Below are 17,021 nucleotides of genomic sequence, written 5' to 3'. Positions count from 1 at the left end.
AAAGGAAGACCATATGCATGCACTTACGAAATTTGCTATATGTGTATATAGAACCGTCCCGAGTATAAACCTAGATCGAGGCTGACCAAACAAAGGCGAAAATATCCATCACCATTTGAGAGGATAAAACGCACCTCTCGACACATGGTTGTCTCCTACTATTCAATTTTTGTGTCCGTAGTCGGATTATATGAAATGTCTGACCCACTCACAAAAGAATGAAACGTTTTTGTTGGGCTTTGTATTTAAGGAAAGTGTTATTCACACATCGATTTTTATCTTTTACATTCTTTTGTTTGATCATCTTCAATTCATATGACCTAACAGTTAAAAATTAAGAAGGTGTATGAGAAGTAAAAATAAGTATGTAGATAACCCTACCCGTGCTTAACTATTCCTTTGCATTGGACTTTGTACTTAATTACAATCAAGTGATACCTAAATATAAAAGAAATTTTGTCTAAACTGTCGACATAAAATTTTCTCCTTATCGTGATATTTGAAAGAAGAGAGAAGAAATATTTGTCTAAACTGTCGACCTAAAATTTTCTCCTTAGACACGTACCCCTTCATCTTTTGTCATTGTCCACATAAGTCCAACTAGTATTCAATTGAACACTTGAAAGCAAAGGATGGAACTAGTGAAGGCAAATTGATCCGCAAATCGATACATATGACTAATTGAAAGAGAAATGAGTAACATAGAGCGAGTTCATCGTTATTATAGGTTCAGTATAATAATATAATTATATGTATAAATTTCTCTTCATATATTACTGTGTTATTAAGTTGGAATGTCATCAAAAGAAGTCTATTACATCGACTAATGACTAATATATACATACATATATATATATATATATATATTTGTTGATGAGTACAAGCAAAAATAATAATACTCACAAAAATACTTGCACATAATAAAGTGGGTTGAAGGCGTATCAACGTATATCAACAGTTATATAATAGAATTATTAGCCAGAGAAATTTTTTAGTGTACTAGAAAACTGCTTAGTACATCAATTATCATGATTCAAATAGTTAGTAACTTAAATAGAATTTAAACCAATTATATTATAACACGTAGTATGTCAGGCCGTGTTCGACACGCTGAAAATATCTCAAACTAAAAGATTGTTATCGACATATTCTGCGCAGTAACTATAAACTTGTTTGACACAGCATCTAAACCTTAAAGCACCACAGGAAGATCTGCGTGCAATGCTTCTGCCTCCTTTTCCTTCTTTACCTTAAGCTTTTTCCAAAGAAAGGAAAAAAATTCTGAAAATCACAAAATTCACTAAACAAATTAATAGTTAACAACCACCGCCGCCACCGCAATGGAAGCTGATGCTGACGAAGAACAAGTACTAAAAGATCATTGTAATATGTTTGAACTACCAGTGGATGCTGATCAAAAGGCCACAGAGTTGAGGTTATTTTCAATAGCACCACCCCACATGCTGGCCTTCCACCTTGCATGGCTCTCCCTCTTCTCCAACTTCTTCTCCACCTTCTCCATCCCTCCCCTCCTCGCCGTGATCCGCAACGACCTCAATCTCACCGACACCGACACCGGCTATGCCGGCACTGCCGCCTTCGTCGGCTCCATCGTCTCCCGCATTGCCATGGGACCTATATGCGACCTCATCGGCCCCCGCATCGCCATCGGCACCCTCTCCCTTCTCACGGCCCCCATCATCCTCTCCACCTCTCTCATCTCCTCCCCCAATTCCTTCATCGCCATCCGCTTTCTCGCTGGCTTCTCCCTCGCCAACTTCGTCGCCAACCAGTTCTGGATGAGCTGCATGTTCTCGGGATGCGTTGTCGGCCTCGCCAACGGCTTCTCCGCCGGCTGGGCCAACATGGGCTCCGGCGTCACCCAGATGGTCATGCCACTCATTTATTCTCTCATCATGTCATTCAACGTGCCTTCCTCCACTGCTTGGAGGCTGGCGTTCTTCGTGCCAGCAATTTTTCAAACTGTGACTGCCCTATTGGTCCTGGCATTTGGTCAAGACCTACCTTCTGGGAGCTACAAACGCTCTCAAAAGGTCGACAACAAGTCCAAAGAGAGCTTGTTAAGTGTTATTTTTAATGGGGCCAAGAATTATAGAGCATGGATTTTGGCGTTGACTTATGCCTTCAGTTTTGGGGTGGAGTTGACCACTGATAATATCATAGCTGAGTATTTCTACGACAGATTTGGTGTGAATCTTGAGGTGGCGGGGATCATAGCGGCGAGCTTCGGAATGGCGAATTTCTTTTCGAGGCCGAGCGGCGGGTTGGTTTCCGATAGGCTGGCGAGAAGGTTCGGGATGAGGGGGAGGTTGTGGGGGTTGTGGGTGGCGCAGACGGTGGCGGGGTTGTTGTGTTTGCTACTCGGACGAGTCAACTCGCTTTGGGGATCCATACTTGTCATGTGTGCGTTCTCTGTCTTTGTACAAGCTGCCGCCGGCCTTACGTTTGGTGTGGTGCCATTTGTGTCCAAAAGGTACGAACGATGAAATGACACTCCACGAGGCATATTCCTCTCTGTGTTGGTCCCACTTCTACCACTTATTCTTGATGACGCGATGTTTGGGTGATTATGACTCTTTCACTAAGGTCATCAGATTAAGTGATTCGAGCCTTCCAAATTTCATCCAACTATCCATTTGTTTTAAACTTTTAAAAGTTGTGATAACTTTTTGTCGTTGGATAAAATTTGGAAGGCCCGGACTCTCCAGATCTCTCCCTCCAAAGCCCAGGGATCAAGTGATCCAGACCTTTAAAATTTGTTCCAACAGCTAAAAACAGAGAAATTAGTAAGAACTTTTAAAAGCTATAATAATTTTTAGCCGTTGGATCAAATTTTTAAGGGAACTTTAACGAAAAGCTTTCGGTATAGTTCACTTTAACGAAAAATCACATTTTTACATTAAAAAGTAAATCATGATACTATTCACTTTACCTTTTATTTTATCCTTATCGTTAAAACTCAAAGTTTTCAAACCCTTTTCATTAATTTTTCTAATTTTTAAAGGTCCGGATTACTTGATCTCTAAACTTTGGAAGAAGAGATGGAGAAACGATTTCTTTCCGGTGATTATTATATTGATGTTGATGGGAGTTGGTGACGTATGAACACCAACAGTTAGAAATCACTCACGCAAAAATCAGTCGGTAACGTACTTAAGTGGTCGATGATTATCGGTGCTAATGGGGATTGCTGGTGACATGCACCATCAGCACCAACAATCATCTCGTATTAACAAGCCAAAAACTAATAAACACGAGAATTACGATTGATCCTAGCACAACTCTGTTGGAGTGTGACTAGCTAGCTATACTATGACTAATTATAGTGCTCTGACGTAGGTTTGAATCAACTATAATTCCTTCAGTTTGCACGCATAGTTAGCACCATCGCCATGTATACATCTCTGTTTACTTATGCAGGTCACTGGGAGTGGTATCAGGGATCACAGGCGGCGGAGGGACGATGGGGGCGGTGGTAACCCAGCTGCTGTTGTTTTCAGGCACGGAATTCTCCAAGCAGACGAGCATTTCTCTGATGGGTGTGATGATGCTTGTGTGCACTCTCCCAGTCTCCCTCATCTACTTTCCTCAGTGGGGTGGAATGTTCTGCGGCCATTCCTATGGCTATGGCGATGGTCTCAACGGACAAGAAACTGAAACAAACCAGTATCACTTGCTCCAATAGCATTCTCGAAATTGATTCGAGCCTCGAGTTCCATGGAGCAAGCAAAAATTTGACTAAAAAGCTTTGTAATATATAGTTAGATTGTTGTTCTAAAAGTAGTAAATAAGGCTACAATAGGCTGGATGGCTTTTGCAATTACCTTTCATATTATTGCAACTAAAAAATTTTACATATACAATTGAAAATATTTACGAAGATTAGCCTTCAACACATGCAGATTGATCTACAAAATGTATGATACAGGATTGGTACTTGAGGTCCTAAGATAATACCTGCGATATCCCCTCATTTCCTTCTACGTTACAGGAGCATACCTCCGCTGCCATGAAAATATCGACTTGCCATCCATCGAGCAATCAATAAGTAGAAAAGCCCTGTTCCAAATATTTGGGAATTGGGGGATCGTCGTGTGAATCCTGGTCCTCCAAAGCAAGCCACAAGCCCTTAAAATCCTAACCACAACAATCGCTTTGTGGTCAATTTATATGGTGGTTAGCCAAGTTAGAGGATCAGTCTCCCGGTTTTAAAGCTGAAATGGTCCCGTGATTATAAGCGCCATAATATTTTGCTGTAAGCTTTGCATAAATCAATGGAGCTGGCATTTGTTTGTTCCAGCACAAATGGCGCATTCCTCTGCATCTCCAGCAACATGGCTTATGCAGTGATTGATCCTATCATTCAAAACATCCTGCAACCAGAGACCTCGCATGACTTTGAATGAAAGCACATTACTGTAATACAGTTGAAATGCACATCGAGTATAGCAAAAACATAGTTGAGCGATTTATAACAAGCACAATCTTCCTACCTAAATCTATCTGTTTCTAAAACTACATTCAACCATCAATTTAAGAATCAACATAAATTCACCACAGCTCGAGAAATTCTGTGACGTGTAGGAAAAGAAAAAACTGACAACTGAGGAAATCCCATAGTCATACCACGAGTAGATGATGGAGGCCAAGAGGCGCAGTTACTATATAAGATACACCAGAATGCTCCTTTGCAGCTTCAGCTGTCAGGGACGGAATGTCCTGTAAAATAAGACGCTCTAATCCATTCAATCACCGTGTTTTCTAAACCATTCGTAGAGTGAGCTATTAAAAACAATACCCCGTTGATATTAATTGTCAGTTGAGCTACCTTATTCCAATGCCTACCAGGTGAGAGGAAAAACGGGCTCACAACAACACGATTCGCCCCTTGTTCAACGCATGAACTGAATGCATCCCGAATTGATGGTTCCGCCAACTCCTAATCATCGAAAATTTATCCACAAAATGAGAATTTCACCAACATTAGAGCATCAAAAAACGCATTGTCAACATTCACCTAAAAATATAAAAGTTATTTATAAAAATTAATTAATTATTGTACCATATGAGCTGCCTCCACAATTGGGTACCCAGTTCGCTCTCTAAACATGCTCACGAACTCATCTAAAAAAATTCATACAGTTCAATTTCCTATTAACAATCTTAAAAATCCAAACTTTTTACACTAATCACAAGAAAAATTGCGATTTCAATCCGTAATCTCAAATATTTGATTAGCTTACTTAGCATGAGATTTGATTCCTTGCGGCGCGAACCATGGTCGAGGATGATGACCCCATCTCCGTCACAGACCCCGTGAGGGTTCTGTCCGAAAAGTCCATTGGCGCTACCCCTGCACAACCTTCTGCTCAAATTTCCATTTCTTGAGGGGCCTCTCTGCAAATTCGAGAAGTTGAGGACTGCGCAGCTAGGGCTTGCTCCGATTTCGGTCGCCGGTGAGCTTCGATTTGACAAACACAGAAAAACAAAATTGTAAAAACACAAAAGACAATGCAGATTCGGAAGAAAAAATGGAGGGATTTGACTTGTACCTTTTGGCGGTAAATTGGGGGCGGGTGGATACCGACCTAAACGACATCTTTTGGCGGCGAAGAGCGGAGCTTCAACGGTCCTGTTATCGGTGAGCGGGACGACGTCGTTGTTATTCCTTCAACTGAGAGGGACATTCCTGGACCTGGAGATACCTCTTGGCCCATAGAGCCCAAGCCCGATTATTATTGGGCTCGTGACAATAAGTGGGTGTCAAAGAATCACAAAGTGACTCGATTTGGGACGAATTTCAGACTCATATTAACAGTATATCATGGGTTTGATTCTTGGCGCTACTAAATCACAAAATAGTGGCCAGAGGAAGATAGAAATGTCTCTGTGAGTTTTTCAAACCCCGGAAGATGGATTGCCGTGACGAAGTCACCCATTGGTCCCTTTTTTTTAGAAAGGAATTTATAATTATAATATACTTTTTCCTTTTCATCTTATCAAAGGAAAAAACCATTCCTTTTAAGAGATTCGAACTCGAAATCTCATATGTAAAATTAAATGCTTTTAACAAATTGAGCTACAATTTTTTTTTCCAAATTAACTTATTAGCAGGTCAATTGCTTACATTTAACAAATGTAGCATGTGCCTAATGTTATTAATGCATATGATGAACCCTCACCAAATAATTCATAATTGATACTAATAACTTTTGGTTGTTAGTTGATATGTTTCTTTCACCGTCACCAACCAAATATTCATTTACACAAACCCTAATAATCATACTGCATTTCCCACTTTGTTTATTATCTTAAATTATAATTGTTTATGTTCACTCGAGGCCGGTTTTTCTGTTCAACAAGACCACCCCAAGATCGGTTTATTTTTTTTTTCGAGTCGTCAAGTCAATGATAGTATGCATGAATTAAAAGAGATGTAACTGAAACCTTCGCTACAAGTGTTGTCATTCGCAATCATTACAAGTTGTAATAAACTTCATTTCACTATTCATCATCGCAGGGTTGGTTTAGTAGTTGAAGACGAATTCAAAACCTATATTCCACACAGTACGTTCTAGATTCGATTCTTAATGGTGGAGAATCACCCGACGGTGGTCATAGGTAGCTGAAATACCTTTATGAGTCTTCTTAGCCTTCGAAAGAGAAAACTAACGTGACCAAACCACCGGCTGATCTTTTTTTTAAATAAAAAACTATAATTCAATATTGAATTAGTACAAGTCAAGCCTTTAAACCGCTAGATCTCTTTTTGTCTCTCTTGAACGGTCTAGATTATCTGTCCGTTCCAAAACTCAATTGCTGGAAAAACAGTCCACAATTTAGGCACAGATAAAAGAGTAAATACACATAATCTTTGCCCAAATCAGCATTTTACTGTCCGGAAAGTCGAAAAACTGTTACAAAAGAAAAAGGCGCATAAAAGGGTTCTTATTCTATCCCCACATCGCACGCCACTCTCTCAACTAACTTATGAACACTTCCCAAGTCCCAACTTCACGACAACGAACTTTAAGTTAAAAATATTACGAAATTGGAACCCCACCTCCCACTCTCTTTATTCTGCTTAATCTCTACTTCTACTTCTTCTGGGTCTCTGAAAATCCCTGCAAAGTTTCGAGCTTTAAGCTTTAAGCAGCTTAATTAAGCTTAAGCTGCAAATCCTCTACCGCCGCAGAAATCCCAGAATCCAGAGATTGAAGGAAGTGGATCTGGCTTCTGGGTTTCACGTGAAACAGAGAGAGATGAGAGCGTGAGCTACTTCTGAAGCTTTCCGTTTTGGGAGCTGAGAAAGTGCTTAATGCAAAAGCAGCTTATTAATTGAGTGAGTAATGAAGCGGAAGGCGGGTCCGCAGAAAGCGCAGCAAAAATGGAAGAGGAAGCCTTTGGCTTTGATTCTGGTGGGGCTCTGCTTCGGGGCGTTGGTGCTGCTGATGCACACTCGCTACAGTCGGATTATGACACTCGTTTCGTTGCGAAATTCTCAGCAAAATCAACGGCCTAAGATCGCCTTCTTGTTCATCGCTCGCAATCGCATTCCGTTAGACGTTCTTTGGGATGTTTTCTTTCAGGTAATTAAGTAGTTAATTACTTGTTTTTGGATCTAATAGCGTGATTAGGAGTGTAATTAACTTGGCATTTTGTATTAAAGATGGAGTTTTTGTTGTTTTTGTTTTTGGTTGCAGGGAGAGGAGAGTAGGTTTTCGATTTATGTTCACTCGAGGCCGGGGTTTCTGTTCAACAAGGCCACCACAAGATCAGTTTTTTTCTTGAATCGTCAAGTAAATGATAGTATACAGGTGGGAGTTACTGTTCTATTTCCTAACTTGAATTCTTAATTTGGAAATGCAATGTCATATGTGTATCATAAGCGCTTTTTCTAATAGCGCTTTTATTAGATACAATGTCATGTGTATCAGAAGCGTTTTTTCAAAATGCACTTTATTTTGGAACACTAGAAATTTTAATTCAAACTCCAAGTGGAAGTGCTTCTTAAAAAAGCGCTTGGAAGTGCCTCTGTAGAAGCACCTCTCTTGGGAGTGATTCTATGACCCAAAAGCACTTTTAAGTCTTAATGCCAAATGTTGTCAAAAGCATCTCTCAGTTGGCAGAAAGCACTTTCAGCTATGCTAAAAGCACAATTCTAAACATGTGTATTTTAAGCTGGAAAAGTTTGAATTTGTTTTCTCGGCTTCGTATCGAACTGATAAATTAAGGGATATATGTCCTAGGTATGACTTATGAGCATATGGAAGATAATGGGCTCGTTTGAATGTGATTTTAAAATAACTGAAAGCGCTTATACATAAAATGTTTTAGGTTCCAAAAGCACTTCAAGTGTTTTTCCCGATGATTCACTTGCACTTTTACTAAGGATTGGTTCCAATAAAATTTTCACCAAAAGCGCTTTTGGCCTTTTTAAAAGCACTTCCAAACATGCCCTAAACCCTTGAAAACTTCAAAGTGTTAAGTTAGAGAGTTGATCCATAAGCTACTTGAGTGAACTTTACTTTTACGTATACTTACAGATTCAGTTGAACTACGTGAATAAAGATGATTTTTTTTTTTTTTCTGTCTTTCGTCGCGATTTTATAGTTATTTCATGTGTTCTATACCAGGTAGATTGGGGAGAAGCAAGCATGATTGAAGCAGAGCGTATATTACTCAGACACGCACTCGAGGATCCTCTTAATCAACGCTTTGCCTTTGTTTCTGATAGGTGAAGATTGTCTCGACGTTTTTTCCCCTTAGGTTGCAGTCGCATAAATTGGGGCCTGCTAGTTTCTTTCTCATAAAATTTTGTGATTTTTTTATCATCTAACAATATTTCAGTTACTCGATCTCTTTTCAGCTGCATTCCCCTTTACAATTTCAGCTATATATATGACTACATCATGTCAGCAAGAACCAGTTTCGTAGACAGGTGAATAAACCACATCAAATATGTATTATTATTATCATCGTTGTGTATGTTTGAAAGAATCGCTTGTCTGTGGTCTGCAGTCATCAGTCGGTATCTGCATTCTATATAATCAGTAGAGGGGCCATTTCGGTTTCATCTTCAGAGTGTACACATATCATTAGCGAGCTGCATCTCGATGTGAATCTACTTCATAATGAATCATTTTATGTTATCTCCTAAAGATTCGTACAATCTATATCTTTGTATCGTACTTATGACGGACAGTTTTGAAAGCATATTTAACCATTAACTTTTGGGAGCAGCTTTGCAGATACGAAAGAGGGCCGCTACAATCCAAAAATGCATCCTGCAATTCCTGTCCATAACTGGAGAAAAGGATCACAGGTACGGGTTGGCATGGTGAATTGGTTGCCTCTTGAATTTCATTGCACCACTAAATAGAAAACCTAATAAGTGCTTCGTACTTCTATTATGCAAGTTCCCTACAGTTCATCTTATTCGTGTCATTTTCTTTTTCCCGCTGCAGTGGACCGTTTTGACCAGGAAGCATGCCGAGGTTGTAGTGAAAGACGATACAGTCTTCCCTATGTTTCAATTGCACTGCAAGGTAATTCGGCTATGCTGACATTACCCTGTTTTTCTTTTCTTTGTAATCTCATCAAGTTGTTCCTTTTGAAATTTTTTTTGCTGCTTTTGTTTTTTTTTTCCTCGTATTTGACATGTTCTATGTGTGGCATCGTGCAGAGAAAATCGCTACCTGAGTTTTGGCGGGATCGTCCCATTGTAAGTACCCTGATTCGTCTTTGAGACAATTGAACTTTTATTCAACTACGAAATCAGCTTCATGGTCAAAGCAGTATGGCACCAACACTACTACTGATAATTTATGCAATCTTGCAGCCCGCTGATACATCCAAGGAGCACAATTGTATTCCGGACGAGCATTATGTTCAGACATTGCTGGCTGTAAGATAAATTTTCTTTCTTTTGGAAAGCTAAAACAGCGGTGGTGGTATCTCTTTCATCGCCATATTAGTTTAGCTCTCTAAGAAAGCTATATTTCGATTTTCAGCAAGAAGGCCTTGAAGGAGAACTCACACGTAGATCACTGACACACACGTCGTGGGATTTATCATCCTCTAGAGACCATGAACGCCGTGGATGGCACCCTTTGACTTACAAATATTCAGATGCTACTCCCATGCTTATTAAATCTATAAAGGTATATCCGTAGAGATTTTTCTGGAATGTCATTTGAATTTAATCGTAAATTTGCAGCTGATTTGAAAAGTTATGTTGCAGAGACTATCAGAATCCTAATGTAATTTGATGAATTTATGTTCAGGAGATAGATAATGTCTACTACGAGACTGAATACCGGAGAGAATGGTGTAGCAGCAAGGGAAAACCATCTCGGTGCTTTCTTTTTGCTCGAAAATTTACCCGCCCTGCTGCTCTCAGGCTTCTTAACACGGTACATTTCAGAACTGAGTCATGGTGCTCTTGTTCGTTTTCCTCGACTTTCACTTTCCTTTTCCAGTACCCTTGCTTATCAACATGATCATGTTTTAATTTGACAGACTGCACTGAAACTCAACCGGAGCAACGATTAAAGTCTAACCGGTGGTAAAGTTTATTTTCCGGTAAACCGGCTAGTGATTGATCCATAGTAGGAAATAGTAATTAGATTTGCAATGAGAGGAATAAACGAAAGAGGAGGTTGTGTATATTTTGTGGGGGTAAAGGTGTTTACTGTGGTATGTATTCTTTTTAGAACAAAAGAAAAATAAGAATCGGTATTGAAGTGAATGGTTGTATGGGGATTTAAGTCGAGAGGATGAGAGATTCATTATCACCTCATGCTGAGATCACATTAAGCATGCCTCGAGCCCTCTCGGGTTAGGGTGGCATATTGCGCCCAGATCAAAAAATAAAAAGCAACCATTGCATTCTTTTGTTAATTAGGAACTTTCAAGTCTTCAATATTTCAGATGTAATGGTTATATACAGGGTTTTGGTCTTTGCTTCAATTTTGTTGGATCTACTCCAATACAACCCCACAACGGGGTTCCGCCTCTGCAGCCCTGCAGTTGCGGAGACACAGTGGGGCCATTGTAGTCAGTTAACTCGAATAACTTGTATTTTCTTTCAAGGGGCATAGCGTTTGATAGACCTCACTAGTTTTTCTTCCTAAGAGCCTGTTTATCGAGAATGATTTGTACTGTTGTGCATAAGACAAGGAGATCAAAGTGGTGATGTCTCAAATTAATAATTTAAACCACAAAAAAAATTAAAATAGACGACCATTCGTGCAAGATTTGAGACATCGCAAAAGATAAGCTGGAGCATTGTTCCCCATTTTTTACTAGTAACGGCTGACACCCGCGCAAAAAATAGATGAAATTTTTTTAATTATAAGATTGCTTGGGATGGATAAGTTAAGACGGTGACAACTGAAAGTCTCGATCACCATGACTCTCGCATTGATTGAAATAGTTCAGTTCAGGTCGAACCACCTTACGGAATAATAAGACCATCTTTCTTTTAGATCATCTTTAACTGAACGAGGGTCAGAAGGCTCCCTTTATTTCTATAGGCCTCAAAAAATTATATTTTAATGAACAGTATCATATCATATTTTATACCATCTTCAACCGAGAGGCCAAAGGGCTATAAGCCAAATATAGCCCTTTAACAAAAAATTATCTCCAACCGAGAGGGCCAATGGGTTATAGGCCAAACATAATTTATTATTTTAATTGAATTAATATGGTTAATTAAATTAAACTACTATATTAAAATAAGGTTTTTAGACATATTTTGAGTGTCACTTATCGCCAAATGAATAAGCCTTCGGATTTCTTATTTTTATATAATCTCAATAATTTATTCTATAGGATTTCGAGTGACACGTGTTGGTAACGTGAGTGACACGTGTTGGTAACGTGAGTAACTCTCCAGATTTCTTAACTTTATGTAATCTTAATAATTTTTCGGATAGGATTTTGAGTGATACATGTCACTAAAGTGAGTAACGCTAAAGTGAAAAGTATGTGAGAAATTGTGTAGGAATGACTTAGGTATCTATAGGGAAAAAAAATTCGTCCAAAAAAAATTCAAATTCCAACGATAACCTGACGGCAACCTTTGGTATTCAAATAGGCTAAGCTAGAGGGCTGGCAAAATGTCAAGCTTGACATTCTAGCGCTGGAAGGTTGGTTGGAAATGGCCAGATTGCTGGCCTGATTTTGGGGTTTTGGCCTGGTGAGGCCCATAAGCCCTTTCGCCTGGTCCTTAGTTGGAGATGGTTTTTGTGTCATTCTGAGTTATTTTTAGCCCTATGATCCTTTGGCCGGGTCAGTTGGAGATGACCTTAGTTCTTGACCCATAAAATGCACGCTAATTGGGTCCGAACACCAAAAGGATTTTCTGGGCCAATATAAAACCCAAAGGCCTTCCATCAAGATAGTCCAGAAAACAGAATTATAAACAAATCAAAAGAAAAATAATAAATTGTTATAACCCTATTTGATTGAACTATCTAAAGGATTAGAGAGAGAGAGTGCCGACGGCAATTAGAGAGAGAGCATAGAGTGATTTAATTATGATGCGTGTTTTGTATCACCCTATTATACCTTTGTTTATACTAGTAGGATAGGCAAAAACCTTACCTTTTTAGGATTACAATGAGTCATAATTGTCATAATTGTCCTAATTGACCTATACGAGTTTTTATATTTTGTTGCATGATAGCCTCTCTCTCTCTCTCTCTCTCTCTCTCCCTCCCTCCCTCCCTCCCTCCCTCCCTCCGAGTTTTTATATTTTGTTGCATGATAGCCTCTCTCTCTCTCTCTCTCTCTCTCTCTCTCTCTCTCTCTCTCTCTCCCTCCCTCCCTCCCTCCCTCCCTCCCTCCCTCCCTCCCCTTGTCGTAGTGTTGCTTATACAAACTTTGCACGCCGCGTTGTAGAAATGGAAGGTGGGGGATGGATTTTGGTGGAATTTGTCGCTCTTGAAATGTTATTCCTTAATGGTTAACCTATGTCATGAGAGAGGAAGAAAATGTCAAATTTGAAGTGCTGCCAAGTTTTGATCATATAGGAGGGTTTAGCTGTGTGCATCATTTATTCTTCGGACCATCCCAGTGTAGTGGGTCTCTATGTATTGATGTGGTTAATCATATCCAGAGGACTTAATTTTCCATCTGGCGAACGGATGCCACCATAATTGATTCCGAAGAAGATTATCATTGGCTGGTAAGTCTTTCAAACGGGAAGCTCAATCTAAAAAGTGGCGACAAGGTTCGTGTGCATGCAGAATTTTTTGGAACAGAGGATGATCATCAAATTAAGGTGAAGAAAACAGGAGTGAATTTTGTAGGATGGGAACATGCTGACCTCCACAAATTAAAAAAAATGTGAACCATGAGCATGTACCATGTGAGTCTGATGATGATACTGATGAGGACTATTAGACTATACCATATGAATTTGATGACGACATTGATGACGGTACAAAGTTAAGCAATCACTCATCTGATGAGGTCTGCAGAATATTAAGGTTTGATCTCAATATTGAAAGCTTTGAGGATGAAGAAACAACAGTGAATTGAAGGTAAGAGAATTGTAAGGAAGGTACACAGACATTTACTACAAACTGCCAAGTAACTGATGCAATTATGAAGCACGAAGCAATTTGTTTATAAATCTCACCCAATCATGTCATTTTTCCTCAAAGAAGCGGTTCATGCAGAAGCATACGCCATTTTTTTTTTCTTTTCGAAAAGCATCCTTGAGTGGTTTTTTAGAATGTACTTTGAGTTTCTAATAAAAATTTCAATGTGGTTATAATAGAAGCACTTCTAGCTTAAGCATTTTCTAGAGAAGCAATGTCACGGGTCCTCAATTAAACACAAGTAACTTATCATCTTATCAAATATAAGTTATTGATTTCCAATTTGATCAGTGACATTAGAGAAATTTACATGTAAGTGTGTCTTTACACACCATTAATTAGAGACATATCTTAGGGGGTGGCTTGAGCCATGAGTGTTCTATAAGCCACTCATTTCAAGGAAATTTCTCTCTTCACCTATCATAGATGTAAGTGTTCTTGCCTGTTACGTGTGAAAGAGGCAATCATGGAGCAACAAGAAATAACATTTTTCTCCGCAACCGGAACAAGCTAGCAGCGGTTTTGACAGAACCCGTCATCAATGCATTAGTTAAAGGTCCATCAGAGTTGAATCGGTTTCGAACAGCAACACCGTGCCCACAACTTCCAAGTCCAAAATAAAAACTGAGCACAAGCAAAGATAGAACTAACAAGCGTATCATCTTCAGGGTTAACGTGTTTCAGCAATAAGTGGTTAGAGTTATGTTCTACAATTGAGGACATGAATTTTTTTTTTTTTTTTAATGTCATATGAACGTACATACTTTTTTTTCAATTTGTCATATAAACCATCGTTAAAATACAATAACGACGTGAAACTGGTCAAAGTTGGGCTATAGTTTTCTCAAAAAATACAAAAAAGGGAATTGCTTCATAATTCATAAAGTTTGATAGTAACATTTATACAAATTAAACTTGGGAGGAACAGCAATAACGCGTACTCAGTGACATCATTGGCCAACGCAAAAAATTTTAAAAGGCCGCTACACAGTGTAATCTTGGGAAAGACTTGACTTTAGGTATTTGAAAGTCAAGCTGCTCTTCTACAGGCTGCAATGGGTACCAGCAACTCCGCCCATCGAGCCGGCGTTCAAAGGGCTGCAATGGGTATTAACAACTTTGCCCATCGAGCCGCTGCCTCCTCTTCGTCTCCCTCGAGACGCTCAAACAGCTGGAAGTACGAGGTGTTCCTGAGCTTTAGAGGCGACGACACACGCAATACCTTCACAGACCACCTCTCCATTGCGTTACGCAATGCCGGAATCAACACGTTTATAGACTACCAGCTCAGAATGGGAAAAAATATACAGAGTGAACTTTACCGAGAAATCGAAGAGTCGAGGATCGCCGTCGTCATCTTCTCGAAGAGGTACGCGGAGTCCCGATGGTGCCTGAGGGAGCTGTCGAAGATCATGAGGTGCCGAGAAGTTCAAAAGGGGAAAATAGTCTATCCAATATTCTACAACGTTGACCCTTCTCAAGTCAGGAAACAGAATGGTAGTTTTTCGAAAGCATTTCAGAAGCACAAAAGGAATGAAGATCCAAATGAAGTCAAGCAGTGGAGAAAGGATCTTAAGGCTTCTGCAGATTTGAGTGGCCGGAATCTCAAAACCACTGCAGACGGGTACTACTTTTTGTTTACTTTAAATTTTTTTTTTTTATTTTTTATTCTTCCTCTCAATTTAATACCCAACATCTTGCATTAGCTTCTAAGACTCACTAATCCACCAAAAATAAGGAGATTATAATCAGACTTTGACTTTATACGTTATTAGGAAGAAAAAAAACGTTGAGTATTGGTATCTGAATTTAACAAAAGGTGAAATATGGATCATTTATGCCTAATTGTATGAGAATTTTCATTAAAAGGAAGCATGGGAAACACATGTCACATGCTTGATTTGATGGTAATGCGTGAAGGGCGAATCCTTTACATTTTGTCACCAGGAGCAATCTAATTAAGCATGTCTAATTATACGGTCATAATGCATTTCAGAAGCATGGTTGAATTGAGCTTAACTATTCACCTCGATCAAATCTAATTTATTCCAAACGTTTTCGATATCAAAATATCTAATTATGATGAATGAGGCATTTAGTTCATATAAATCTTGCAGTTGCATGATGAATCTTACTTTTATATAATTTTGAATTTTAATTGTCAGACGTGAAGGATTGTTTATCGAGAAAATTATTGGAGACATCAAGGGACTACTGAAAATTACAAACTCAAAAGAAGCCAAGCGCTCAATTGGAATAGCTTTTCAAGTGCAAGACTTCAATACTCAACACTTAGATGTTGGAGTTAGATGTTGGAGGTTCACTTAATGTTCAAATAATTGGAATTTCTGGTATGGATGGTATAGGTAAAACAACATTTGCGAGAGCCATTTGTAACAAATATCCGCATAGTTTCAATGGTCAATGTTACCTTGAAGAGGTGAGGAGTAAAAAGAAAAATATGGATGCTATGCAAGAACAACTTCTTCGAGATATTTTGAAACAACCTGACATCAAGGTAAGCAGTGTTGTTAAAGGGACCAAGGAGATAGAGAAAAGACTTGGAAGCATGAAGGTACTTGTCCTAGTTGATGACATAGATGATGCGGACCAAGTAGAAGAATTGACAATAGAACATGAATCGTTTGGTCCGGGCAGCAAGATTATTATAACAACAAGAAATGAACAGGTGATGAATATACAAAAGGTGGATAAAATGTTCACACCTTCCAATCGTCCTCATCGCCAATATTCACACCTTTCAACAAAAATGGACATCCACATTTTTTTTGTACAAGAACTCCTAGATTGTTTTTTGTGTGTAACCAATCTCATCTGACCTTTGACCGTATGCTAAAACACACTTGTATGACGGATATGTACCGTTTCTTTCACAAGCAAGTGTTAGTTGAGGGTGACTTACAATCTTACCTTCACCTCCTAAATCATATCTTATAATAACAAGTATCACATTATTCAGCTTTCCTTATTCACGAACCCATCTAATCAGCGCATCTTTTCCTTTGAATATATGTATGTAACACATATTTATTTAGAAGTAAAATGCTAAAAGTAATTAACACAACAGACATCTTTTCCTTTGAATATCCTCATAAGTTGTAAATTGATCAATATAATCCACTACACGTTCTTGTCCAACCTTATTGCCTCAATCCGAGGCATCATCGAATTCTTGTTGCTAAAAAAATAAATGAAAAAATTATGGTTACAGTCATAAACCTTTTAAGTTATGACTCGCAACAAATGGACAAATTATAAGCAATTAAACTACAAATTTTGATCAAATTGAATTTGAAATCTCATCCAATGGTCACATGATCAAATCTCAATAGTAATCATACTAATGTTGTATGCATAAAAGTAGTA

At 38.8% G+C, this 17,021-nt stretch overlaps 4 protein-coding genes across 6 annotated transcripts; 3 read left to right on the top strand and 1 right to left on the bottom strand.

Moving 5' to 3' along the window:
- Positions 1–1,110: 1,110 nt before the first annotated feature.
- Positions 1,111–3,901, top strand: LOC137741072 (high affinity nitrate transporter 2.7-like). Its single transcript, XM_068480876.2, has 2 exons — positions 1,111–2,494; positions 3,442–3,901. The coding sequence occupies exons 1-2, from the start codon at positions 1,341–1,343 to the stop codon at positions 3,704–3,706; spliced, it is 1,419 nt and encodes a 472-aa protein (XP_068336977.2). The 5' UTR covers positions 1,111–1,340; the 3' UTR covers positions 3,707–3,901.
- LOC137741073 (sirohydrochlorin ferrochelatase, chloroplastic) lies at positions 3,830–5,729 on the bottom strand. 3 transcript variants are annotated; one of them, XM_088700086.1, is made up of 7 exons: positions 5,574–5,729; positions 5,364–5,482; positions 5,265–5,321; positions 5,084–5,145; positions 4,820–4,960; positions 4,648–4,740; positions 3,894–4,394 (listed from the first exon to the last, which is right to left on the bottom strand). In XM_088700086.1, exons 1-7 carry the CDS (start codon positions 5,618–5,620, stop codon positions 4,293–4,295), a joined length of 621 nt encoding a protein of 206 aa, XP_088556212.1. In that variant the 5' UTR covers positions 5,621–5,729; the 3' UTR covers positions 3,894–4,292. The 3 variants fall into 3 exon arrangements, with proteins under 3 accessions (XP_068336979.2, XP_088556212.1, XP_088556211.1); XM_068480878.2 differs by having other exon boundaries at positions 3,830–4,394; positions 4,850–4,960; positions 5,265–5,482; positions 5,574–5,726; XM_088700085.1 differs by having other exon boundaries at positions 5,265–5,482; positions 5,574–5,727.
- A 1,247-nt stretch (positions 5,730–6,976) lies between these two features.
- Positions 6,977–10,923, top strand: LOC137739001 (Core-2/I-branching beta-1,6-N-acetylglucosaminyltransferase family protein). Its single transcript, XM_068478475.2, has 11 exons — positions 6,977–7,610; positions 7,725–7,838; positions 8,658–8,758; positions 8,891–8,962; positions 9,265–9,346; positions 9,489–9,569; positions 9,707–9,745; positions 9,863–9,928; positions 10,035–10,184; positions 10,308–10,436; positions 10,543–10,923. The coding sequence occupies exons 1-11, from the start codon at positions 7,371–7,373 to the stop codon at positions 10,573–10,575; spliced, it is 1,107 nt and encodes a 368-aa protein (XP_068334576.2). The 5' UTR covers positions 6,977–7,370; the 3' UTR covers positions 10,576–10,923.
- A 3,714-nt stretch (positions 10,924–14,637) lies between these two features.
- LOC137738999 (toll/interleukin-1 receptor-like protein) lies at positions 14,638–16,627 on the top strand. Its single transcript, XM_068478474.2, has 2 exons — positions 14,638–15,258; positions 15,800–16,627. Exons 1-2 carry the CDS (start codon positions 14,690–14,692, stop codon positions 15,960–15,962), a joined length of 732 nt encoding a protein of 243 aa, XP_068334575.2. The 5' UTR covers positions 14,638–14,689; the 3' UTR covers positions 15,963–16,627.
- Positions 16,628–17,021: the final 394 nt, after the last annotated feature.

The sequence above is a fragment of the Pyrus communis genome, chromosome 9 (genome assembly GCF_041283825.1).
Source record: "Pyrus communis isolate YQ-2024b chromosome 9, ASM4128382v1, whole genome shotgun sequence".
NCBI lineage: Eukaryota > Viridiplantae > Streptophyta > Magnoliopsida > Rosales > Rosaceae > Pyrus > Pyrus communis.
The sequence above is the reverse complement of the archived record's forward strand: the minus strand, read 5'-3'. Positions and strand labels throughout refer to the sequence as shown.

What these genes read in the sequence shown, in the direction of transcription:
- LOC137741073 (XM_088700085.1), bottom strand. Translation starts at nt 5,620, where the DNA reads ATGTCGTTTAGGTCGGTATCCACCCGCCCCCAATTTACCGCCAAAAG. An exon ending in CCCCAATTTACCGCCAAAAG is followed by an intron (nt 5,483 to 5,573) that starts GTACAAGTCAAA and finishes GTCAAATCGAAG; the next exon opens with CTCACCGGCGACCGAAATCG. An exon ending in GCCTCCATCATCTACTCGTG is followed by an intron (nt 4,395 to 4,647) that starts GTATGACTATGG and finishes CTCTGGTTGCAG; the next exon opens with GATGTTTTGAATGATAGGAT.
- LOC137741072 (XM_068480876.2), top strand. Translation starts at nt 1,341, where the DNA reads ATGGAAGCTGATGCTGACGAAGAACAAGTACTAAAAGATCATTGTAAT. An exon ending in GTGCCATTTGTGTCCAAAAG is followed by an intron (nt 2,495 to 3,441) that starts GTACGAACGATG and finishes TTACTTATGCAG; the next exon opens with GTCACTGGGAGTGGTATCAG.
- LOC137738999 (XM_068478474.2), top strand. Translation starts at nt 14,690, where the DNA reads ATGGGTACCAGCAACTCCGCCCATCGAGCCGGCGTTCAAAGGGCTGCA. An exon ending in CTCAAAACCACTGCAGACGG is followed by an intron (nt 15,259 to 15,799) that starts GTACTACTTTTT and finishes TTTAATTGTCAG; the next exon opens with ACGTGAAGGATTGTTTATCG.
- LOC137739001 (XM_068478475.2), top strand. Translation starts at nt 7,371, where the DNA reads ATGAAGCGGAAGGCGGGTCCGCAGAAAGCGCAGCAAAAATGGAAGAGG. An exon ending in TTTGGGATGTTTTCTTTCAG is followed by an intron (nt 7,611 to 7,724) that starts GTAATTAAGTAG and finishes TTTTGGTTGCAG; the next exon opens with GGAGAGGAGAGTAGGTTTTC. An exon ending in TTTGGCGGGATCGTCCCATT is followed by an intron (nt 9,746 to 9,862) that starts GTAAGTACCCTG and finishes GCAATCTTGCAG; the next exon opens with CCCGCTGATACATCCAAGGA.